The sequence below is a fragment of the Callorhinus ursinus genome, unplaced genomic scaffold, assembly GCF_003265705.2.
Source record: "Callorhinus ursinus isolate GAN/ISIS: 27379988/994484 unplaced genomic scaffold, GSC_fseal_2.0 scaffold23, whole genome shotgun sequence".
In the NCBI taxonomy this organism is placed as follows: domain Eukaryota; kingdom Metazoa; phylum Chordata; class Mammalia; order Carnivora; family Otariidae; genus Callorhinus; species Callorhinus ursinus.
In genome coordinates, this window is record NW_027397085.1 from 25,327,534 (window position 1) to 25,353,522 (window position 25,989).

Genomic DNA, 25,989 nt, shown 5'->3' on the forward strand with positions numbered 1-25,989 from the left:
CTGCCTGCAGTTAGGAAACGTTATTTTATCCCCAAACCAAGACCGCTGTGAAGTTACTGACTTAACTCCAAATGGGGTATGCGTAGCTTCTCTCTAGCCCTTTGCCCGCCACCCCCACTCAGGCTGAAACTGGTCTAGGCTGCAGACAGAGCCAAGTACAGATGTCACCGATCCTGTCAGCCCCAGGAGACCAAGCGGTGGAGTGCTGCGGAAGGCTTCACAATGAGCTTTTTAGGGGACAGGCTGATTTGTAGCCTTTGGTGATTTCCATGCTGTGAGGGCTCCCACCACGGCTGATTTCCATCTACCAGCAGTTTAACAACCAGCTCACAGGAGTCCTGTGTATCTAACAATTGCTTTTCTGAGCTGGGATGAGCCAACTCCAGCAAGTGACAATCCTGAGCGTTTAAGATCTCATCAGCTTGAGTGGGTGCTTGGGCAGGGAGGGGCATGACAAGGATGACAGAGAAGATGGATGAGGCAGTGCTGGACGGTCAGCCCAGACCTCTGAGGAGAGGAAATCCCTGTCCCCACAGCTGCTCCCTAGCATCTGAGAACAGCAACATGGCAGAGGGCTCGAGATTCTTCCCAGACCTCACGGTGCACTCAGGTTTGTCTTGAATAGAAAACCACTGCAGTTAACACTGATGGAAAGAACGTCCAGTGGGCAGAGGAAGTAGAAAATAGCAGTTTCTTTTGGCTCTCTCTGCAACATCAGTGCTTTGTGTGTGTGTTTTATGAGCAATGGGTAATGTGAACGATAAGAAGAGCCTAAGTTTGCCTGTGGAATTAGTGGTCAGCCCATCTCATGCCAGGTTCTAAACCCATCCTTCCTAACCCCAGCTAGAATGGGAGATGGGCAAGACATATACATACCACCCTCTCTCCTGGTGTGAAGAAATCTCATGACAGGTTCCTAGTCCAAGAGCTCCAGAATGAGTACAAGGCCAAAGGCTACAAACTCCATATCACGACATGACTTAGGGTTCATTTAGCTGACAGAACCTCTGGTTTTCTCCATTGCTGTCGGGATCCATTATGGTTCTAAGGAGGGCTCTTCTGGCTGCCAGGAGCAGAAACTACTCAAACTAGTCTCAACATTTACCACGATGCGTTAATTGTAAGGATGGCAGGATGGTTTTGGATTCTATAACAGGGCATAACGTCCATCGAGGCACTCCAGGAATCTAAAAAGCTATTCAAGGCTGAGGCAGCCTTTCTCTCTTTCTTGATTCCATTTGGCCTTTTCTCTTTACACTAATCTTCTCCCTCTAAAGACAGGCCTCCTTGTGTCTTCAAATGTGCACCCAGCACAACGTGGCCAAAGGTCACAGCTCGACATCAGGATGTCTTATCTTGTACACTCATCAATAAGGGTAACTTCCCTTGGAAGTCAAATTCACAGGAGCAAACATCTGATTGGCCTACATCATGGGATTAAGCCACGCTACCCAAGTCACAGGACACTGCATTATGACAATCTTGGACTTAGGTATCTGCCCATGTGTGGTTCTTATGGCCATGGCTGAAGAAGCAAGTGGGGAGAAACACATGACCCATAAAACACATGTCCTTTACAGGGGTGATGGGCAGAACCCCAGGACCAGAAGATGCCGTCCAAGGACGGGTAGGCCAAATGCAGTAATGGCTATGAAACCATGTAACAAACATCTAGATGATTTCTGAGGACAGTGAATTTTATAAAGTTCATTAATAAGTGTCATTTCATTTAATGGAAACAACCTTAGAGGGTATGCATTCTTAGACCCATTTTAAAGATGAGGAAACTGTTGCTCAGAGGATAAGGATTACCTCAAGGTCCCACAGCTGGGAAACAGCAGAACCAGACTTAATGTCAGGTCTTCTGGCTCCAAGTCCAGTGCTCTTTCTTCTTGGCAAAGGATCCAACAATCGAGTGGGAGAGAGGACTGCACAGAAATCACTCTGAAGCTTTATCTAGAGCTCAGGACTTTAGTTGTAAGTGAACGAATGAAACCCAAACTGTTGTGAGCACAATGAGAATTTATTGGCTTATGTAACAGAAAAGCTCAGGTGCATCTGGACCCATGACATGGAGTGTTGCTCTTCTTTGTCGTTCTTGGCAGCATATTTGGGTTTCCCAGTTGGGAGTCAGGCTCCCTCTGTAAGGAGACAAGATGGTTGCCAGCAGTCTTCATGGCTTCAGATGTAGAAAGAGAGGCCCTTATCACAGCAGTCTAAGAAATCCAGAAATTGGTTCTTCTTGGATTTAGTTAGGTCCTGGCTCATTTCTCAATCAACCAATCATATGGGCAGGGTGGATTTGATGATGTTCCAGGCCCAGTCAGGGTCACAGTTTCACACTGGATGCAGGAATGATGCCAAGTCCCCCAAACCGATGGGACCTGAAAGTAGGGGAGGGGCGGCTCCCCAGACAAAAAATGAGGTGCTGTTATCAGAATAAGGAGTAACGGCTGCCCAACAGGCAAAATCAATAGCTATTTCTCTTGGGATGGGAAAAGTAAAGGGCATCTGAGCCCGAGTTAACCTCAGGGGCCCAAGGAAACAGTACCTTAGCACCTGGATGTGGACATAATAGGTGATGAAGAGTTGGTGCCTCTGGGGCATGAAATGCACAAAGGAACATAAGAGAAAAGATGCTGGGGCCATACTGGGAAACACCCTTAATGCCATGATGCTTTTTTTTTTCAGGCCACAAGAGCTTCTGAAGGTTTTTTGATCAGGGGTGTGCCATGGTCAAAAACTGCAGGAGGAAAACAACCCTGAAAATTTTCAAATGTTATCCAAAAGTGAAAACCTTATCTTTTGTGGGCCAGGAGTGGCCTCCTTGCTTGTGAAGGTTTTTCCTGTAAGATTTGTAATCACTTTATCTGGAAGTCCCTGAGACAAGAAAACTGTGAGCACATCATGGAGAAAGAGGAGCAGCAAGGTATCTGAGTCTGATTAGATACATCCACCCCCTTTCAGGGCCTCCAACTATGTAGTCCCACCCCAAACGAAGTTGAAGGTCTGAACTCAAGTGACACTGGAGTTTCTCAGACTCACATTCATGGGATGGTTGAACAGGTCTGGGTGCGGCCCCCAGGGTGTGTGAACTGAGGAGTACTTTATGCCATCCAATTCCGTATCATGATTAAGCATGATTTATTGCCACTTTTTAAACTGCAACTGACTTGGGGGTCCTTCATGAGAATCCCAGGGTAAAATGTCTCAACACTAATGCACCACTGGGATGGGCCAAATCATCAAGTAACGACTTGAATCAGCTGGGGTTGGAAACGTATTGTCAGAGGGCTCCAAATGACACAATTCCTCCCTGTTCTGATGAGGTCCAGTCATGGCTTCTTCTGGTCCAGAAGAAAGAACAAATGCTGGAATTTTAAAAAGAAGCTACGCTTGCTGAGTTCAGGCATCAAGGTGAACTCATTCCAGGATTGGTCCAATTAGGGCAGTATTTGCCCATTTCATATTGCAATTGATATTTCAGATCTTCTGCTTGTTCTCTGAAGTGACTTTCCTAAGAGGTACACTACTAAAATCTCAATATACATACTTAACATAAAGTATGAGGGCCCTTAAATAAAGACAAGTGGCAGACAGAATTCATATTAAGAAGTCATTTAAGGGTCAGGGGAATGGTACTTACTACGCTTCCCTGATATGAAGAATATCTGTGTGACCCTGCTGTGACCTGTATACCTTGCCCCAGAACAAAGTCCCGGCACTGTGGATTTAACTAGGCCCCATGCCTGTTCCTTAACCAACCAATCACTGTGGCTGGGTGGATCTGATGATCTCATAGCCCAGAACAGCACCACTGGTTCACCACTGGATCAAGGGTTGATGCCCGGCCACCCGAACCCATGGAACCTAAACCCACGGGCCCCAAATGAAAACTGAGGTGCTGTTGCCAGAAGGGGTACTGGACGCCATAGAGCAAAAACAACAAATACTCCTTTGGCGCGAGGGAAGTAAAGGGCATTCAAGGGCTGGAGCTTCCAACACCTTCTCAACTGGAGACAGTGTGGGAGTTGAGGGTAAGCTGTGGTATCAGTCTGCTGGGGTTCAGTGTCTGCTCTGTTACTTATTAGCTTAGTGACTCCGAACAAGTTACTCAGTTTAATACTTGGCTTCCTCATCTACAGAAAAGGGTAACAACAGGACCTATTTCACAGGGTTGATGTGAGGATTAATAAGATGATGCATGTGAAAGCAGTTAGTACAATGGAACTGCTCCATAAATGAGACTTAGTCAGTCATCTTGACATGCAACAGCTCTATGCCCCTGACTGCAGGAGACCTGGGTGAGTCCCATTCTGCCTTAGAGGAAGTCCCACAAGTACTCACCATTGTCTGCCTTGACTTCTCTTGCTGTCTCCTCTAGCTCTGATTTTTTTCAAATCTCACTAAGTTCAAGAAGGGGTTAAAATGCCAAGATTCTCTATTTTTAAGCATTTGCAGATCATGCTGGAAACACTGGCTCTCCCACAAAAAGACACATGCTCATGGGATTTCCCTGGCAATCCCATAAGAGCCTGAAGGTCTGTCGTCGACAGCTGGATCAGGGTGGGGAGAGGGACTGTTTTCAAATTGTTAAATTTAAAAAAATGTGCACATCACATATTTCCAGCCAACAAAACATGGCTGGGTCTTCCGCAGGGGCTGCCTCCTTGCAGTGTCCTTAAGGATGCTGGGACCAGCCAAAGATTGCAGCTGGAGTCCATGGGGTTGCCCAGACAACCAGGAGTGTCTGCAGAGAGCTCCAGAAACAGGGAAACTATTCACCCAAAATGAGTGAGCACAGGGCTCCTAGGAGAAAAGAAAAGTTTTTAATCAAAACATATTCTGCTCTTATTCTGGGCAATAGGGAACTAAAGCTAAGTGTTTGCGGGCGACTGCTTGCCAGAGCCCTTTTTGAAGGGCTCACTGCTGAAAAGGACATAATGAGGTTGTTGATGTCAGTTTTGAAAATGTTTAGGTGGGGGATCGAAGGACCAAGTCAAAAGCAGAAGGAAAAACTTCCTCGTGATTAAAACATGCTTACACATTTATGTAAGATCATGTGTGTATACCTATAAAGAAATTTTTAAAAAATTAAGAGCATATGGGCTCTAGAACCAGACAGACCTATCCTAAAATTTAAGTTTCACAACTTCCTAGCTCCCTGATCCTGTTTCCTCATCTATAAAATGAGGGCAATTATAGCACTACATTCATGAGTTTTGAGGACTTGGTGAGTTAATGCATTTATAATAGTGTCTCCTGCCTAGTAAGACTGTAATCCATGTTAGCTGATATTGTTGGTCATTGGGAGAAAACAGAAGCCTAGAGGTCAACGTGGGGAGTAGGTGAGGGTGACCAGTGAAGCGTACAGCTTTCCAGGAAGCTCCTGTCTCCTCATGTCCAATCACATCCAGCTCACCTCCATCTCCCTCTCCCTTTCATGCCTCAGTCCTTACTGTCCTAAAACCTGGGACACTTCTCCAATGGTCTAGGTGCCAAACTTCTCTCCACCTTTTGAGATCCCTCTCCAATGTCACTTGTGTGAAGCCGGCCTCCTAAACAGAAAGGCCCTTCTTTCTTGGAGCCCGAGACTACCTGCTGCACAACATGTAGACATATCACATGGCACATGTGGCTTCTCATACACTTGCCTGTAGTGGAGGTCAACTGTGAGTTCCCTGAGGACAGAGATCATGTCTTATAAGTCCCAGTCATAGGAGCTCCTGGTACATAGAGATGGTCAAGAAGTGTTTGCTGGATGGAAGCACAAAAATGGAGCATGATTTCTCTGAAAAAAATGAGGCTAGCTGTTCTCCACTCTAAGGAAAAACAGAAAGGAAACGGACATAAGCTGCATCATGGGAAACTTCAGTTAGACCCAAAGAATTCCCTTAGTGAGAGTGTTAGATGCCAGACCAAATTCCCACGGGACAGTGTGGAATTTCCTGGAAGGGTCTTCAAAAAAGCATACTTTTTATTTTGGGGGTGATTCTGATGTGGCTTTGCTTGAAGGCAGGCCCTGAGCCTGGTATGAAGTTCATAAAACTACCCATAAGCAATTCAGATGACAGTGAAGGGTCTTTGGTTCTCGGTCAGCTGGTCAACCAGATGGCTTCTTGTACTGAGCACTAGGGAGTGGGATGGGAAAGAATGTGGCTGTGTGTGCCTGGATGGAGGGTGGGAAGTGCCCCTCCAATGAGCCAAAATCCCAGGACATGAGTGAACGGAGGAGTTTGCCAGAGGTCACAAGGTCACCTTGTGTTCAAGAACCCAAGTCTAATGACACCCAATTTCTTTCTTTCAACAAGAACTGTTGAGTCCAACAGGAAGGAGGAACTACAGGGCAAAGCAGCACTCTTCTGCTTTCGGTCACTCGGTCAGCCCACCCAGCGGCTACTGGACACGTGCTGGGCCAGGCCGTGGGCTGGGGACTGGGCGGACGTGGGTGAGCAAAACTTGGTCTCTGTCCTTATGGAGCTGTCAATTAAAAATAAAATGACACCAAACATTTTATGATGAAAATGAATTGATAGATAGACAAATGAAGGGGAAAATAGTGTGAGAAAGAAAAGGTAGAAAAAGAGGGGCGACCCTTTACTGTCATTACTTCATTGCATTTAACACAGGCGAGGTAAGCTGCTTCACCAAGAAGGGTTCAGAAAAGGCAGGAAAAGTTCATTTAAAAAACATCTTTCCGATAACTTATCAGAAAAACTACAAAGAGGACATAGAACCATAGTGTCAGAACAAAAAATTTTAATTTAATGGTGGGCTCAAGACTTGGAGGGTAATATGTGATTTTGGTACCTAAAGCCCCAAATGAATTCAAGTCTTGATTAATTTGCTGGTCGGCCTTGAGAAGTCTTATTAGCTACTTGGGTTTTAGTGAACAGAGGCTGGGGCCCGCCTCATGGGGTGAATTGCAGGAGATGAGATGCACAGAGTGACCAGTGTTGCTGAGTGCAGTGCGCCGTGGTTTCTGATCATCTCAAATTAAAACCTTCCTGCTTTGGTCCACACTATCCGATGATGCCTGGGTGTGCAGGGTGCCACTGTGAAGGATGTGGCCCTGGTTGGAACGCCCCTCCCTGCAGGCGGTTATTTGCACCCTCCCATGCAGGAGCCCTCACACACCTACCACCAAGCACTTATTGCATTGGTTAGAGGCTCCCTTGGCTGCCATGCTGGTGGAACTCTGACAATTCTGCCTAACCCAGCCTAGTTAATTAGTTGCAGCTTAGTTTAGGTTATTAAAAGCAGGGCAAGCCAGTGACATTGACACAGTTGGGTAGGAGAGATGTGTGGTATCTGAGCAGAGACTGAAAGAACTAAGAAGGAATTAAAGCCCTGATTTAATTCCCGAGACAGCAAACATGTTTGGGACCTAAGAAAATCCTTCATTTACCTAATTTCAAGTGTCAATCCAGCCCATTTCTAACCACGGTGCTCTTTTAACCAATCACGCAGCCAGAGCTAACAAGTGAAGAACACCAAACCAATCACAAGGCGTGATGCAATTTGAGCTCTGCTGAGTGGCTACTAAAATCAAAATGAAAATGATATCTCTTCTATTAAAAAGACACAAAAGGTGAAGTGATTGCCAAGTCTATTGGAGAGGCCAAAAACAAAGATAACACACAAATACATACCATAGATCTCGTGCTCCCATGATGGACAGCGGATGCAGCTGTGTACCACTCAGAAGGTCTCCCCTAGGTGCTGGGTGACCTCGTGCATGTAGGAGGCTTCAGATGTTTGGAGAATTTTCCAGGGCAGTGTAAGCTCGGTGATGGCACAAGAGCTACAAGCCAGTGCCTTCTCAAGTGACAAATGAGCACAGTGTGAGTGGCTCATGTGTGACGCACACACTCAAGTGGGCACCCCCTCAAAACTAGGCACCCAGGGAGCCCCACTCTCCTCCTCGTCCACCAGAGTCTCCCCTGGCTCTCTCCTTCTGAACCCTCTATGCTCACTACTACAGAAGCTGGGAGCCCCGGGCTGCAGCTTTGAATGTGTCTGGAAGGGACATGATGAGTAAGAAGATGCGGTAATAGGAGCTGGCCTGGGACACGTTACAAGTTCTAAACAAATGAGGTACAACCCTGTGGAACACACCCAGCTGTGTGGTGGGACTATCTGTGTTGTGGCTCTTGGACTATCCCATGTGGTATTCATGAACTTCTACAAAAGAGTGGATTTGAACGTCGAATTCAGGAAGAATGAACACAATTATGTCTTCCAGGAGACTTTATCTCCTGGAAGTCAGAAACATTAAGTAGAATATGGCTTCGGCGGGGGGGGGGGCGTGGTTGACATGCTTCATGGCTCCTCAAGTTCACCAGCATTAGAGCTTTCCTAAAGGAAGGTCAGGCATCAGCACTGCGGTTGTTAGTGCGCCACAGGGGCCTGGGAGCCTGTCTTTATACTCTTATTGGAAGAGATATGAAAATAGGCATCCTGTCCAAACTTTATCAGAAACTCAAGAAACAAACGTGCCACCAAATGGAAAAGTCATTTAATTCAAAAATCATACTTCCACTCATTTCGTAAGGATTGTCACATAAACCAAGCAAATGAAACAAAGCCAAGTTTCAGAGGCCACTCAACAGAAACTGGATTTTCCTTATAGATATGCTTAGTGACGCAAAAGCACATTTTAAAAAAACAGCCTTATCATGGCAAGACTATTTTACTAAGAACGGGGAAAAAAGTTCTATTCTAGTCACAAATTACTTTTTAATTACAGAGTTGGATTCTACACACCAGTCAATATTCAATACTGAAGTTTAAAACAGTGCATAATTTATGGTTTAAAAAAATTAAAGTGCCATTTTTAAGTACTTTATTGATAATATATCACATAGCACTTTACAGTATACTCAAAGGTAGCCTAAATTAGGAGGTAAACATGCAAATATTTTCGTCTCCAAAATATGGACAAAATGTCTTTTAGAGTGCTTGTGACCACCAGGCTAGTATTAGCTACTAAAGGTTTATGAGTTTGATCTGTTTTCCAACACGACTTTTAATAAGTTAATAAAGAATACAGCTGTAGTAACCATTTGATAAACACGAAGCTTTAAAATGGCACTTAATTTACAACTTTGATCATTTTGCCAATCAACAGCCTCGCGTTTCTCTTATTCTCAAATTCTAAATCTTAAAGGCTGCAAAGGCTCAGCAACTGCCAGCTTCTGTGGGTCTCTATATGAGCTTCTGTGTCTTTACAGATGCAGATGTGTGCTTTACATACACATGCACAAACACATGCTAACACACAGACACTTTAGAATCTTCAGATGAACCTCTTTCCACAGGTACCAGGGTGATCCTGGCACCTGGACACCCAAGGTAGTTGCTTGTAGGTGTCTGCTGGGACAACTTTGTAGAAATGGTACGTGTAGAATGTCTTGACCTCTCCAGGACCACTCCAGGGAAACTGGACATTTTGATTATCAATACTCTGGTTCTGATTACACTCAAAAGAATTTTCATGTAATATTAACTGCTATTCTTATATGGGTCTAGGACTGTGCCAAGCCTTTGCTTGCTATAGCATTCCAAACCTTGAAAGACATTTCCACCTTGTAGAGTCCTCTAAAAACTTTTGTAAAAATATCAGTTGTGAACTTCTTCTGTGGCCGATTTTTCCCTGTTAAGAACTGTATTTATCCCTCTTAGGAAAAACATCCCAAGTTCTTCAAGGTGGTTCATATTTTTCTTTCTCTCTGCGCCTCGTGCTACTTGACATCCAAACCTTTTCACCCCAGAATACAACGCTTCCTTCAGAGGACCACATTTCAGCAAGGGCTGGTGGCTCTGAATGACATCTGGATTCTCTATATGGTCTCTCTCTCTGCTTTGGGAAGTTCTTTAGTTAGACAAGTACTGTAGGTGGCGCAAGGAAAAAAGCTAATTACTACTTGTTGGAGTCTAGTCTCAGGCATGCTATAGGATTGTGCAAGGTTCATTTCTCTGCTATTGTCATTTTGATGCTACAATTACAGAGAAGTGGTTCAGCACCCAGCCGATCAGCAAGGCTGCCAAACACATTTGAACACGAGATAAATTTTTCAAACACCAGCTAAGGGTGTGTGAGAGGACACCCAGTTGACTTAAAAGACATGTGGGGCAGGGCTGTCTAGGTAATTGATTACTGTCAGGTTTGCCAGAGATGACAGATAACTCTGGAGGTAGAACACCTAGGACACTCCTTTTGAAGTCAGGTAGCTATTTGATTTCTTCAAGGCTGGCTACCTACTGTGGTAATATGGTAGCTCATAAAACATTCTGTACTAGGGCGACTGTGAGTGCCATGGTGGCCACTGTTGTACCTGGGACTCCTGTGTTTATAAAACTTTGGTCCAGACTTGCTTTTGGAAGCAGAAGCCAGAGGATGAAAAGTGCCAATAAAGAGTCATGAATAGGGGATCAAATTACCTTTAGCTGACTACTTCTGTCTCCCCACTCTTCAACCATGGATGCTTTTGTAGTCTCTGTAGTCAAGACAGAACTTCTGGGGTGACTGGGCTCGCTGTTGTCAGGGGACACAGTTTGTAGAAGGACTTCCCTCTGAGCTACAGGCATGGCACACACAATTGTGCAGTCCTGGGAATGCCTGAAATGGTCTTGTCACTAGCATGGCTCTGTCCTGCTAATGCCAATCTGCCAATGCTTGATTGCTTAGCTTCTTTCTCTTTGCCTCTCTCTCTAAAAAGCACTCAGCAAAAAGGGATGAACTAGAATTACGTTGAAAAAGACAGTTTGGTCTGACAGAGGTAAACACATATTGGCCGTAGAGATATTAAAACACTAAGAGAGAAACTGGCTCCAATTATAGGATACTAAGGAAGGCTGTGCTACACAGGGTCCATCCCTATACGTCAATTTTTGAAAATGGAAGAGAATATCATCAGTCCTGAGCAAGGGATTTGGGGGCAGGGATTTGAAACTAGTTATCTTTCACAGCATGGAATTCTGTAGCTGTGGAATTCTTTGAGTACCTGAAGGAGGAATGACATGGATCATCATGCCCAAGTAAAGATTCAGGTTCTGTGTGCATGATCATAGGGCCTTAGAAAAGAAACACAAGGTTTCTGGGAAAGCTCAGGGATCTTGGTCCATAGTCCTCCATTCTGATACCTTGTTCACTCTCCTAATGTGCCGTAAAGTTCCCTATTCAAGCAGAATTAGGGGTGGGGGGCATAGACGGTAGAGAGGGTAAAACCGACTTTTAGTGGTCAAATTCCTTCCCTATTTGTTGGCTCATATTGTTAACGGTATCTCCAGTTCTGCAGCAAATGAGGAGGAGGTGAGCCTGGCTGGGGAAAGGAAGCAGGGCAGCCATCTGTCACAGGCCCAGCATGACCACAGGGAAGCTGGGAAGGGGTCTACCTACAAATTCACATTGGCGACACTACCATTTCCTTCCGGCTTCAAATCAGGGCCAACTGAAGAGGGAGGGACAGCCTTCCAAGTGGTCAAGCTGGGGCCAAGTGTCGACAGCTATGTTTCAGGGAGGAGCTCCCCAAATCAGGGCCTGGGCCTTCTGCTCCTCCACGTTAGCTCTAGTTAAGGGTCCAGTGAGGCAGGTGACAATTTAAAACATCAAATGTGTTAAAAAAAAACAACAACAATAAAAACCCATTATGTGGAGTTCTTGCCATTTAGAAAGCACAGTGGCACAGAACATGCTTGTCCCCTCAAGCTCCACTGAACAGGTTCCTGAGCTGTTCCAAGTCTACAGGGAGTAAGTGTAGCCAGTTGGTGTGTTCTCCTTCTTCTCGAGTTTTCAGTGAATAGCTTTCCTGAGTCCTATCTTGGTCTTATCCAGTCTTAGTTCTCATTCCCTGAATTGGTAGTGGTAGTGTCTCGCTTGCTGTTGGTTGAGCTGTTCCATAATAGCTGTGTAATCCTTGAGCTGATGAACTGAATCACAACGACAAACTCCTTTAAATTTAAAATTATCTATAAAGCTGTAACAACAGCACAGCCTACATCCTACGTCCCTCTTTGGAGTTTTTATTTTGGGGTTATAGGAAATTTGAGATGAACAAGAAGGGAAATATTTAGGGAAAGGGAAAACAGCAGCATACTGAGGACCCAAGATCCTAAGAAGCCAGTTTTTCCTACAACTTAGACACACACACACCATTTACAAAATAGCTCGGCCTCATGTGTACAACCTCAGAAGATGTGCAGAGTAGTGAGATATGAGGAACATGCGACGGCCCCGTTGCCTTCCGTCCTGACATATTGGGGTACCAAGAAATACACCTGAGAAGAAAAATGAAAAAAAAAAAAAAATCTAACTCCTGGCCCCACCTATGGGAATCCTGAGCTTCATCTTACTACCAAGCAAGCGTTCTTTTAAAAATTCATTGCCTGAAAATGCTTTCTCTCTCCAAATTCAAAGCCCAAGGAAAGTTCAAAAACACATGTGGCTAAAGACAACCGAATACCATCAGTGTGTCATGCCCGCCAGCGAGAGCCAGCAGAGAGTGGGTAAATGTGTCCTCCTTCCTCGAAGCCAGAGAGGGGACGACCCTGACCCTCTTCAACCTCGCCTCCTCTCTCTCCCTCTTACACACACCTACTCAACAACCAAAGCTTAAATGTGTGGAGCTACTAGCTTAAAGATTATCAAATATAAAACTTTGCCATATATTTCAAATCACTCTATTTACAAGTTTATCTTTTCAAAAAAAAAAGTAAAAGATACAGTAATTCAACACAATTCAAGTTTTTCTTTTCTTCTTTCAACTTCCCTAAAGAGGAATTCCAGAAGTGGGAAACACTCTGGGGTGATGCTGCCAACCCGAGAGGGCTCCTGGGGAGCTTGACAGTCCAACACCAGTTTGGAGTCTGTCTGCCCAGAGTCACTCTTGCAAGGACATTCGAATGTGGAAGATACTGGGAACTCTGTTCCTTTGAAGACCAAGTGAATGTGAAATGTCCAGACCCAACCTCCCCCAGGCAGTCTTCCACAAGACCTGGCCCCTTCTGGACAGGGAAATTCTCTTTCTCAGAAGGTACCCATTCCACCTTCCATGCCCCAGCCTTTTGGTATTCTCCTGAATCAAAATGGCTTACAATATTAGTCTTGTGCCTCAAAAGCCTGAGAAACAATTCCCTTTTTCTGAGTGGCAGTGAACATATATGTCCTTTAAAACTACAGGCCATAGGGTTAGCCCGGGAATCATCCTTGAAAGCCGCCGGGGCACCAGTGCTCAGCAGCCCAGGGCACTGCCAGTGGGGCTGGTCAGGGAGGGGCTAGAGGCAGTCAAGGGCAGGGGAAGGGACACGGAACGGGAGACCACGAGTGAACAATTCAAAGGGGGGAGAGGATGTCACCCATGAGGAGGCAGCATATTGCCCCCTAGAAAGCAAATGCTAGTTGTATGGAAGAACAGGAGTATTAAGCCTGTATGTAATTTAATCTCAAGAGGTTACTAGAGTTTGCTCCAAATATATCCTGATGCTGCTGAAATTCATCAGAAAGGGAAGAGTTCCCAGCTGCTATTCTGTCAGCCCCAAGCAGACCACTCTAATCCCTTGATCTGCTGCTTCAGGTTGTTGGAAAATCATTCAAAAATGGCCAAAAAGGAGGGAGAAAAAATATGTCATGCAAAAAGAGTGCTATATTTTTGGTTTGGCTTCAGAGTAGGTTGGGTTGCCGTGGTTACGAGGTGATGGCAGCCCTGGGTGGCAGAAAAGTTCCTAGCTTGGGAGGGGTAATGTGGGGTGTGTGTGTTCCCTTGCACGGGAGGACTGAGCTGAATTCTGCTGATGCTTGGCCAAGGCTGCTTGGAGATGGCGAGAGATTGCATCTTATGTAAACAGTGCCGTAAACCATCTCCCTCCTGCATGCAAACAGACAGACCCAGCTGCCTGTAGCACTGTGGGTCTCAAGTATTTAGAGGTGGGGTAGAGAGAGTGTCTACTGTAAACAGAAGCCACGGGCCCAGCCTGGGCCTCAGAGCCAATGCCCAGCCCTGTTAGACCTAGCTTCCCTGCATGCTCTTGAGGACTACTTATATCTTTCTTACTTCCTTTTTTGGAAGTTTGGGGGTTTGGATGACTGTTGAAACAAAATGAATGCTCCCTATTTAGGGCACTAAATGAGAGGAATGGCTTTGCAAGCCTTTCCCTCGGTTATCAAAATCAAATGGCCTCCACTGCTGATTTACTTCTGTTCCTTGCTGTATCACCACATGCCAGTTGACATGATCATGGGGATGGGTGACACCAGAGTTCACAGAAACATTTGTGTTGGCAGGTGGTAACAGAGTCAATCACCCCGCATTTCTCAGCGGCAAAGAGAAATGGCCTACAACACTGGCATCAGCAGTTGTCATGGATACAATGGAAAGCTCAGCAGGTCTGCTGGGGCCCACGGTTAGAGGAACTCCACGTAGTTCTCAGGTATGAGGCCAGTCTTCCCGTTGAGAGTCCCCTCCAACCAGCCAGGCTCCTGAGATGGATGAACTGTATAGCAAGAGGGGAGAGAGTGTGAGAAGAGAAGGTGTTACAGATAGGGCAGGTGGTGGACGTGTGTGCACACTCGTGTGAGAACAAATGAGTGCAATCGCTTGTTATATTACACATTTCTAGGACTTGTTTAAACCAGGGGTTCTTATGGGGCGCCTGGGTGGCTCAGTTGGTTGGGCGACTGCCTTCGGCTCGGGTCATGATCCTGGAGTCCCGGGATCAAGTCCCGCATCGGGCTCCCTGCTCAGTGGGGAGTCGGCTTCTCCCTCTGACCCTCTTCCCTCTCTTGCTCTCTATCTCTCATTCTCTCTCTCGCGAATAAATAAATAAAAAAAAATCTTTAAAAAAATAAATAACCAGGGGTTCTTAATTTTTTGTGGGACATAAGCTTTTCAATAAAGGTTACTCTGAATGTTCTTTATAACACAAAAGGAAACAAAGACATTCAAAGTTTTACATAGAATTTTAGGAGTTTCCTAGACTTTCTGAAGTTGCTGGTTTAAACCAGAAAGAGGAGACAGATTTCTACTTTTTAGGTTAGAAGTCAGTTATGGTGCTCCATCCATAAATTTATCTAACCATCCATCCATCTATCTATCCATCCATGGCACCCATCTACCTACCCAGGACTGCCTTTGTACCCAGTGGAGTGCCCATGAAAAAATGCTAAGAATTAGTCTTTAAAGATATCTAGCACGCATTTTACTAATCTAATTATGCATTTTGCTTCCCTTTAAACCTTACCCTCTGCTTCCAATCTCCCTGCAAATTCCCTGTGTTTTTTGTTTGTTTGTTTGTTTTTGTTTTGTTTTTACATTCTATAGCCTTTGAACAGACCCCTCTGTTCCACCCATACCCTTAGTTTTCTTTGCTGTTCTCTAGAATTTTCCTCCCTCCTACATACAAGACTGAAAGCTGTCTTCTTCCTCTTTCTTGCAATTTTCAAAATCTCCATTTCTTTGATTTTTCAATCCAAAAAATATACACTCATTTCTGTGCTATCACAATACATCTTTGTGGAAATTACAGTGATATTGTAAGTATTATATAAAATCCAGCTGAGTCTGCAAAGTTCAATAGCAGGAAGAAAGAGAGAAGGAATCATGGGACCTGGAAATGGGGGGGTGGTATTCATGCTTGTGAAGCGGGAATATACAAATCACTCTTAATGGGAAAGGCAACATATTTGCTCTTAACGTATTAGGAAAACTCCAATTTTCTGAGATTGTTTAGAAAGAATGAATTTTCCCTTATTCCCTTCCTAGGCTAATTAAGTGACTTCCTGAGCTTGTTTTAGAAAAGCATTTCCGCCCTCATTGCTACTATGTAACTCTAGTTTCAGTTTGTGGGGAAAGAAGCAAGAACAGAAACAAAAGGAAGCAATGGGGGAGTAGCAAAAGGACACACATTGAGGCTTAAAGAAGATCAATGTCAATGTAATCTTGAAAGCTTCTTCAGGAAAAAACAAGATCAAACATCTATTAGGTGGCCTCCAAAATGCTTGCATAATTTTGTATCACTAGGCTTCATGAATAAACCAAAAATAGTAAGGGTACTTCAGATTCATGACACCCACACAAGGAGGAGTCTGGAAGAAAAGTGCCACAGAAGAACACAACACAATTTAAAAGCAACCTGGCCTCTCCAATGATGAAACTCTCTCAACCCACCCCTCAGATACTTGCACTCAAACACCACTGCCTTCTGACCATCCATCCAGCTGACAATGTTAAGATCACCTGAATTTCTGCACTTATAAAGTGATTATAATAAAACTCTCACTCTGGGGGCGCCTGGGTGGCTCAGTCGTTAAGCGTCTGCCTTCGGCTCAGGTCATGATCCCGGGTTCCTGGGATCGAGCCCCGCATTGGGCTCCCTGCTCCGCGGGAAGCCTGCTTCTCCCTCTCCCACTCTCCCTGCTTGTGTTCCCTCTCTCGCTGTGTCTCTCTGTCAAATAAATAAATAAAATCTTTAAAAAATAAAAATAAAAAAACAATAAAACTCTCACTCTGTCAGTGGGTTCTTGTGAAGTTCCAGGGGCCAATATGGAGAAAGCACTCAGCAGAGAGCCAGGACACAGTTGGGCTAGTCAATAGGGGACCCTGCATCATTTGACCAGTCACTTGGACTGGTCAACAAGGGCTCTCTCCTGGTAAGGGCCTGGTCTCAATACCCACCCAAGCTTTGGGGAACCTCAAATGTTCAGAACCAAACCAAAAGAAACAAACTCACTCCCCAAAATAAAAGGCCTAGAAAGAATAACCAACAAAACAAAATAAAAACAAAAAAGACCCCTCCCACTTTACAGCAGAGCTCCTAGTTGAATTGTTACTCCACCAGATACACGGAGTCCCTCACTTTCAGACATTCTCCCTTCCTGGGCAGCTGTTCAAACACAGTTCAGGTGCTGAGGTGGTAACGTCTACAAACATTAAAAATGGAATTTGCAGCGTAAGGGAAGAGCACGAGGGGATAAAGGAGGCCCTCCAATGGAAGAACAAGAGCTATGTCACAGGAGATGGCAGGGGACAATGCAGCCCTCAGGTTAGACTGCAGACTCACTGGGGTCTTTAAGCTGGGTTCATTAAGGCATGGGAGCAGACCACATCATCCCAATCACCTGGACACTTATTAAAACTGCAGAGTCCTGGACCCTGTGGCATACCGGTTAAAACACAATCTCTAGGAGTGAGGCTGAGAGATCTTTTTGACTCATTCAAAGAAAGGTAAGGGTTATGACTCTTCTGTGCCCAAATGCCTCTGTAGTGAGGGTGGTAATAAGGCAACGCAAATTCTCATTCACTGATGGCGGAGGGAGGCAACATCAGATGTCCTCCCTGCTTCTGTTTCCTGTCCTCCCACTTTATGGCTCAGCTGAAGCCCTACTTCCTTCATAAATACTGGCATGGAATCCGGTCTACCTGTTCCCTCTTTTCTCCAAACTCCTGGAATGCTCATTCTGCACATTGTTCATGGGTGCTATTAACACTGTCCAAATGTATTAAGCTTTGCTTCCACCCTGCCCCCTTTAAGGACATTTTAGTCTGTACTGTCTCACCTAATGAGTCCCTTCTGCCTGGTGAATTATGACAGAAGCTAATACTTAGATGGGGACTGGGAAGCAGCCAATGGGCTGAAAGCTTTAGACATATATCAATTTATTTGATCCTAAAGATCCTAGCTTATATTTTCCTATCTGTACTTTACAGATGAGAAAATTAAGGGCTCAGAAATGTCAATTAATTTGTGCCGATCGCAATGGTAGTACTAGAATTTGAACCCAGCTTGTTTGACTCCAGAGACCAAGCCCTTTTCCAAACCATTACACCTATATTCAACCAGAAAATGATACATATGCACACTAAGAATTTACATATACATATGTATATATATACCAAGTAGTGGTTTTTTTGCTAAGTGCTTTGCCTGCATTATCTCCTTTCATCTTCAGAATGACTCTGGAGTTGATTCTGCTATTATCCTCATTTTACTGATGAGAAACTGAGGCTCAGAGGGGTTAAGCATCTTGCCCAATATTACATAGCTGACAGGTGATGGAGGTGGATCTGAACCCAGGGCATCTGACCAAAGAGTCTGTGGTCTAACCACTACTGCTTTTGCCTAGCCCAATGCTTTGGATATCAACAATGCTCCCAAGTACTTGTTGAGCTGAACTGAGCCAATGTCCAACTTTCTGAATTGCACCAATGTCCAATGTGCTATATAAACACACAGAGTGTTTCAGGAGTTGCCTAGGCAGCTCTCCAGCCCAGCAAGCATCTAATATAAGCTGCTGCTGACATGGATGTGCTTCCTGCCAACCACTTTCTCTCAGCTCCATCCATATATACTCCATACACCCCTGTATACACAACTCATGCTCTCTCTTTTCCCTCTCTCAGATGGACAAGGAGCAAGCCTGTGACTAGGATCTCTAATGGCTGACTGTTCCAAAGGGAAGAAGCACTGGCTGGAAGAGGCACAGACCCTTGTGTAGTTGAATACATTTACTCATTTAACAAGCATTTATGAAGCACCTACCCTGTGTCAGACACTGTGCTAGGGGGCCTTGCACACAGTACAGAGCAAGCAGAAGGATTCTGCTCTTGGATCAGGGCAATATATTAATAAATGAGCACATAATTTTAGGTAGTGATGAGGGAAGACAGAGAGACTGGGATAGGAATGAGGGTATGGGGAGGAGCTCAAAAAGCTAAAACCTAAAGGATCCAAAGGAGCTAGCCAGGCAGTGGATAATGGCAAGTGCAAAGGCCCTAAGGTGGCGAAAAGCTTGGTGTGATTTCACAACAGTGGTATGCAAATTTTTCTCAAAGAGCTAGGTCGTAAATGTGTGTCTCTATCAATTGTGCCATTGTAGCTCTACAGATAATATGCAGACAAAGAGGCATGGGTGGCTATGTTCCAATAAAACTTTATTTACAAAAACAGGCAGTGAGCTGGATTTGACAGGTCATACTTTGCTGACCCTAGCTGAGAACACAGGGAAGGCCCGTGAGGCTGCAGTGTATCGAGTGAGGAAGGGAGGGGCCGGGGGCAGGAGCTGGTCGGTGGAGGCACTCATCAGTAATTCTAGGAGGAACAGGAGGCCAGGAGTATGTGAAGCAGAATAACATGATGTGATTTCCAAACATTACTCTGGCTGCTGCACAGGGAATGCGTTGTGGGGACAAGAGTGGACATGACAACCATGTAGGCAGCTGGTGGAAACACCTGGGTGAGAGATGGAGGTGGCTTGGGTTTGTGTTTGGATCTGGCAGTAGAGATGGCTGGGGAGTCCAAAAGACTCCACTCTGAAGACCTCTCCCCATAACCCCACTGGTGGAGTAGCTCAGTGGCTCCCTGGGAGGATTTTCTCTATCTGCAAAGGAAAGCTGGGGCAGCCTTATCTTGCACTCATGCCATACCCCATACCTGGGAATGAATGGATCCAGCCCACCTCATATCTTGATGGAAGTATCCCAAGAACCCAATTTTCGTGACTACCATGTGAATTTTCCAGGTATCACTAATCACATTGCCATAAAATGACTAATGTTCCTGAGAACACAAGTTATTTCTCTTTCCAGTTACTATCTGAGGTGCTCCTGGTGAAATGGGCTATTTCCTAGTAGACTGGCAAGGGCTGACAGTGGAGTTGTTTCCGAGTATTGCACATCCATTCTCCCCTGCACAAAGTCCAAAAGCTGACTGAGCAGCCACCCCAGATTCACAGCACAGGCCCCTGGAATCTAAAGGCTTAGAGAGATTAATCATTATGAAATAACAGAGTTTCCCCTCAAGGTTCCCCTCCTTCTTCTTCTTCCTTATTCATTCTTCCTGATCCTGAAAAAGACAACACACACAAACTCTCTAGGCCTGTCATTAAGAAACTTTCTTCCTTTTGGTCTGATGATTTAATCTGACAGCGACAGAGAGCATCCGACTTAAACAGCTCTTACCTGATGTCTCCAGAAAGAAACTAGCAAGAGATGAAACAAGGAAAATGATCTCCCTGCCTAATGTGCTAACAGCTTTTTCTCCCCTAATGCCTGATTTCTCCAATGGAGGTGATGGGAAGGGGGAAATGGGGTATATGTAGCATTTTCTAAGAATCACCACAAAAAGTATATTCATGGGGCACCTGGGTGGGTCAGTTGGTTCAGCATCTTTGACTTTTGGTTTCAACTCAGGCCGTGATCTCAGGATCAGTCCTTGGGATCAAGCCTGGAGGTGGCTCCTCACTCAGTGGGGAGTCGGTTTGGGAATCTCTCTCTCTGCCTATGTCCCCCTCCCCCGCTCGTGCGCGCTCTCTCTCTCTCAAATAAATAAATAAATCTTTAAAAAGTGGATTCACATTTTGTCAGACCCTTCTTCGACTGCAGTTCAGTCAACACTGAGAGGTATTTTCTTTGGGGTTTCATTTTGCTTTTGCTCTTCAGGGAATCTAAAAGGGCATTCCTGGTTAAAAACAAACTGGTGTCAATGACCTCTGCCATGACTCCCAGAGACCACAGGAAGGCATGGATAAGGCCTCTGATTCATTTAACCAAACCTCTTTCCTGCTCTCCTTTATCATTGTAGGATTTATGATGATGACCAAGTTGTGTGGTGCATGCAGTGCCAGGACCTGCTAGGCAGAGCACCCGGCAGGGAAGGAAATGACTTGGTCATTAAAAATCACCTAGGTTTCTTTTCCTTTCTCTTTGGTTAGCTACTTCAAAAAAGAGATTTAAAAAGGTGGGAAGACAACATGAAGCAACCTCTCTGTAGAACAGTCTGGCAGCTCCTTCAACTGTTAACTAAGTTACAGTGGGATTCAGTAGTACTTCCCGCCCTCGCCCAGGTCTATCACCAAGAGACCTGGAAACACAGGTCCTCACAAAAATCTGTACATGCATGTCCAGCCGCATTGTTCTTCATAGCCAAAAAGTATAAATGATCAAAATGCCATCAGCTGACGAGTGGATAAATAAAATGTGGTATATCCACACACGGGAAGATTACCCAGCAATAAAAAGGAAAGAAGTCCTGATGCACACTCCCAACAGGGATGAACCTTGAAAATACTATGCTACATGGAAGCAGCAAGCCACAAAGACCATATACTGTGTAATTCCATTTATATGAAATACCCAGGGCAGGCAATTTGATAATGACAGAGAGTAGAAGAAGTGGTTCCCTAGGCTGAATGGAGCAGGACTGGGGGTAAATGGAGCATGGCTGCTAAGGGGTACAGAGTTTCTTTTGGGGGTGATGAAGATATTCTGGAATTAGATAGTAGTGATGGTTGCACAACTCTGAATATACTAAAAACCACGGAATTGTACATTTTAAATGGGTAAATTGTATGGTATGTGGGTATCTCAATAAAGTTGAGGGCTGCACTCAAAAAAAGGAGTCACAAACAAGATACACACACATACACATACCTTTTGAGAGTTTAGACCAAGTTTACCCCTAAGATCGGGGTCCTTTGTGCAGTCACAGTGACTAGCTGATAGGAACGTGACAGTCCCTTGCCCACAGGAGCAGTGAACTGGGGTTCAGAGGACAGACTTTAAATTCCGGATTCACCTGTAAACGTGGGAATGTCTCAAAACCTGCCCATCTCTAGGCAGAAGGCCTGCGCCTGCTGGTGGAGCAGGACACAGAAGGCCTGCATGTAGCCCACGCAGGTTTGTCTGCTGTGAATGCTGCATCATGTTATGGCTGCACTGGGACTCTACCGTATGGGCCTATTCGGGCAGGGCACACTTGTTAGTGACATGGCTCTGGACAACCTTCTGTGGACCGACGTCACCTCAGCTCTGCCAGGGCCTGAATGCTCCAGCTGCTGACAGGAGAGGCCGCTGGGCTGGCTGGCTGTGCACGTGGATATGCAAAGCACCCAAATGAAAGTTAATGGAGCAAAGGTTTAAGGACAGTGCTTTTGGGGCTCAGAGAACCATACAAGAGGACATGCGCCCAGCAGGCCACATACAGTTATGGGCTCACCCCAGCCCCTGCAGGCTCAGAAGGTCTGAGTGTGACCTGGGAATCCCCCAGGTGCTCTGTGAACTATTCCCCATTCTGTCTCCCCATGCCTAATTATTACCTCTGCAATGCTAAATGCAGGGGCTGGGTACACAGGGGGCTGCCCGCTCACATGGGGATGCACTCAAGGCTGTCCCCAGGAATCCATCTCTGCTCTGGCTTAGAGGCCGCTAAAGACAGCCAGGACTCAGAGGGTCAAGGTGCAGTACCTACTGCCCAGCCAAGAGCCAGGCCTGCTTTATAGGAGGGACGAATGTAAAAGGGTCACCGTGAACTATCAGAACATCAGGCTCTAAGATGGGCATAATGATGGCAATCATCATCATGATAATAACAACACTGAATGCTTAATGTGTTGAGTACTATCTTAAACACGTGACGTGCACCATTGCAATTCTCCCTCACAACCCTCCTATCTTTATGTGACAGAGGACAGAACGGAAGCACAGAGAGGTTGTCACTGCTGGAGTTCACACAGAAGCAGGTGGTCGAGCCAGGACTTGCGCTTTGGTGGCCCGAATCTAGAGCTGAGGCACTCTAGTGCTAGGTGGGGGCCTTGGCTGCCCTGTATTTCTGGCTCTCAAGCAGGTGGCAGGTGTAACCTAGGCCAAAGTGGGGCACTCAGCCCTGAAGGGGAGCGCTTGGGCAACATGCACTCAGCCCTGCTCAGGAACTCTGCCACCACCCCAATGGAGGTCAAGAAGGCAGCCCCAGAAAACTTCCACTTCCTGAAATCAGGCAGCAGCTTTGGGTTTCTCCTTTGGTCAAAAAAGGGACCCTTTCACCCAAGGATCCGGAAAAATTAACCCCAAAGGAGAAAATCATCTGGCGAAAATCTCAGCTGTAACAGAGATTCTGGCTTTTCCCCAGAATCCTGATTTTTCTTTTAGGTAAATGGTAAGTTACGACAAATTATGCCATCAATACTCACTTTAAAAAATACTACCTTTTCCTTTTTTTTAGGGAGGAAGAACAAAAAACAAAAAACAACAAGAAAAAGGTACATCAAGTAAGACTAGTTCCCAGTTCTACAGTGCAGGTGCCACGAATCCATTTTCACACAGGATACTTGAGCAGGACAGCTGGGAGTGTGCAGGGGGATGGCCCTGAGGGAGTCTATTAACAGTCAGGGGGGAGGCCAAGCACCACTGCAGGGAGGCTCACTGACCCCAAGCTTGCCTAGTTGCCCTGCTAGCCTGGAAATAAGCCTCACCTGCTATGGAGAGTGAATGCCACTGAACCCAAGAGGAAAAAGAGGCACAGAACGTGTGCCTCAGTCTCCATCCTGAGCTGATCACTTGCAGGATCCCTGTTCTCTGCTCTGCTCTCTCCTATCCTCTGTCCAGCCCCCAGACCCTCAAAGCCACTGCCAAGTGCTTGGCAGAGCCCTGTCCAGGTACACAATCACTTTTCACGTCCAGTACTGCTCCATGAGGCTGAGTCTATCCAACCAAGTGAAGACCTCAGTACACTGTCCACTCTTGACAGAGCCTCCAGAAGTCTCGCTGCTACTCTCTTATTTTGGGCAAAGACCCCCACCCGACCCCGACCCCCCTCACTTCTTTTCAGTCTTATCCATTCAAGTGAGACTGTATTTTTTCTCCCTTCAGGAACTTTGAAAACTGCAGTTCTTTATTTGCTCTCCCACCCCTCCCAAATCTCTGCAAGGGGATGAGAAACTCACCATTGTCGAAGACCGTGCCTGCTGTGAACGAGAGTTCTGAGTCATGTTCAGCTTTGCAGGCATATAAGGCTTTTGCCTTCCGGAACGGTGTGCTGTGTGAAAATAGGAGTTTATTTAGCAGTATTTTTAAACCTTCTGAAAGCCCCAGATATTTAACCTCTCTTCTTCCCCTTCCCTGCAAGCCGCCTAGTTGTCTCTTGTGGCAACAGCCTGACAAGGCAGCCAGATGGCAAAACATGAGGTGGAAAAGTTGCAAAGGTCACCAGAGAAAAATGAGAATTATTCAGAGAAAAGCCATAAGCCTGGAGAAACCACACTTCTTGTGGGGTCACCTTGTGCCATGTGAAACTCTGCCTAGGAGTTACGATACCTGAACAGTGGGAGGGCAGGCTGGGACCCATTTTTGGAGCAGGAGTAGTTTGGGAAAAGGGAGGTGGGGGCAGGAAAGAGCTTCCTAGTTGCTCCGGAGGGCACTCCCAACAGACCTTGTTGAAAACTGGCAATGCTCAGTGAGTCAAAAAGGAGAAATTCTAACAAAGCCATGTTTCGGCTCTAGGCCATGGGCCGACATTCGCTCTTCCAGATGTTACTTACTTCTCATTGGGCTGGTGGAGCAGGATTCCAGGGCTGGAACTCCCCGACCCCCAGGGTAGGGCAGGGAACAGACAAGTTGTGTGTGTGAGCACTTATGTGAATGTGTGTGGGGAGCGTGGGGAGGAAGAAGGGAGAGGGAACATGATGTATATATGTGCAACAAAATCATTTTTGAAAAGCTCTCAAAGTGACCCTAGTGTGCAACCAGGGCTAAGAACCACTGTTCTAGAGCAGGGGTTGGCAAACTCTTGCTGTAGGTGGCCTGGCAGTGAATATTCTAGGCTTTGTAGGCTATATGGTCTCTGTTACAGTTACTCAGCTCTGCCTTGTGGCATAAAAACAGCCATAGACAACATGTAAATGATTTTGTATGGCTGTGTTCCATCAAAACTTTACTTAGAAAAAACAGGTGGTAGGCTGGACTTGACCCAAGGGTCACAGATTGCTAAGCCATGTTCTAAAGAGTAAATAGTAAGAACCGGTAAATCCTATTACCTTCTATCAATTTTTGCTTTGATATCCAAATAGTTCCAAATGATCTATGGACTTCTCAAGGGTCATAAGACAAATAACATTTAACAGTCAAAAGTTGGCTCTTTATTTGCTAAGTAAGAGTAATCTCTTCTACTTCTGAGCCCTCTGAAGAAGCACATTTAGGGGCTCCAGGGCAGAATAACAAAAGAGCCAGTAGGTCCTCTGGGTTAAACAATTATTCCAGGGATATATTATTTACTTTAGCTTCATTTGACTAACAGAAAGCCTCCAGGAGCCAGTGATACTAAACGCCCTGTGGCACACTGATTTCTAGTGGCCAAATGAGATTTAGCTGAGGAAAGGCTGGTCTTAGGTAAGCCAAGACAAAATCAGAAGAGGAAGGGGTCTTGGGTCATTATGGAACTGTTATTTCTCAGAGTCACCAAATCCGGCTTCTTGTTGAGAAAGAGGAGCCATGGATGGATGAATGGATGGACACTTATACCGGGACCAGGCATCTAGAACGTCTAGTCTTGGCTCCATGAAAGATAGTTTAAAAGTTCTGTTGCAAACAATGATCACAATAAATGATTCCAGAATTTGTTGCTGGGCATAGTTCACCATTCTTTCCTCTGGTCTTCTACTGGCCAACAGATGATGGCCAGGTGGGAGAAAATTAGGAAAGTGGGAGAAAATGAGGTGGATCCACTGGGAATGAAGGAAAGAAGAGCCATCAGAATTCATGAGCTTTACGTGGAAAACAGCTCTTCTGGGGTAATTGTCATTAAAGTCAGAATAGAATTCTGCACCAGAGGCATATTCTGTGTTCCAACTAAACCAAGTCTGCATGTTGTCAGCAAGGGCCAAACATCCATTGTGCAACTTTCCATGGAGGGCAAAAAAGTTTGTTTTTGTTTTTGAGGGAGTGGGAGCCGAGAGGAGGAGCTGCCTGGCTGTAAAAAGTGACAAAATGGCCCAAACCCCATAATGGCAGGCAAGGAGAGCCTGGAAGGTGGAAGGAGAATCCATCTGACATTAGCCCTGATCACTGTCCCGTGAGGACAGGGCACAGCTAGTGGGTGGAGAGCGTAGACCAGGGATGAGAAAAATCAAACGCGAGGGTAAGATCATCTGAGGCAAGGCTCCTCCAGCTGCATTTTCATAGCGGTGACTTATTAACTTCATTAAATAAAGGGAATGGGACAAAATAG

The 25,989-nt window shown here is 45.5% G+C and overlaps 1 protein-coding gene across 15 annotated transcripts in view; it reads right to left on the minus strand.

The window, feature by feature from the left end:
• Positions 1 to 2,004: 2,004 nt before the first annotated feature.
• Positions 2,005 to 25,989, minus strand: part of ARHGAP26 (Rho GTPase activating protein 26) — a 451,561-nt gene continuing 427,576 nt past the window's right edge. For 5 of the 15 annotated variants that reach the window (XM_073905517.1, XM_073905519.1, XM_073905524.1 and 2 more), the window contains 3 exons: positions 23,711 to 23,802; positions 5,655 to 5,822; positions 2,005 to 4,809 (listed from right to left, as the gene is read on the minus strand). In XM_073905517.1, coding sequence (XP_073761618.1) covers positions 5,695 to 5,822; positions 23,711 to 23,802 — 220 coding nt within the window. In that variant the 3' untranslated portion in view covers positions 2,005 to 4,809; positions 5,655 to 5,694. Of the gene's footprint in view, positions 4,810 to 5,654; positions 5,823 to 8,501; positions 14,491 to 18,905; positions 19,837 to 21,422; positions 21,568 to 23,710; positions 23,803 to 25,989 lie in introns of those variants that run through there. The other 10 variants (XM_073905518.1, XM_073905522.1, XM_025852251.2 and 7 more) reach the window with 5 other exon arrangements.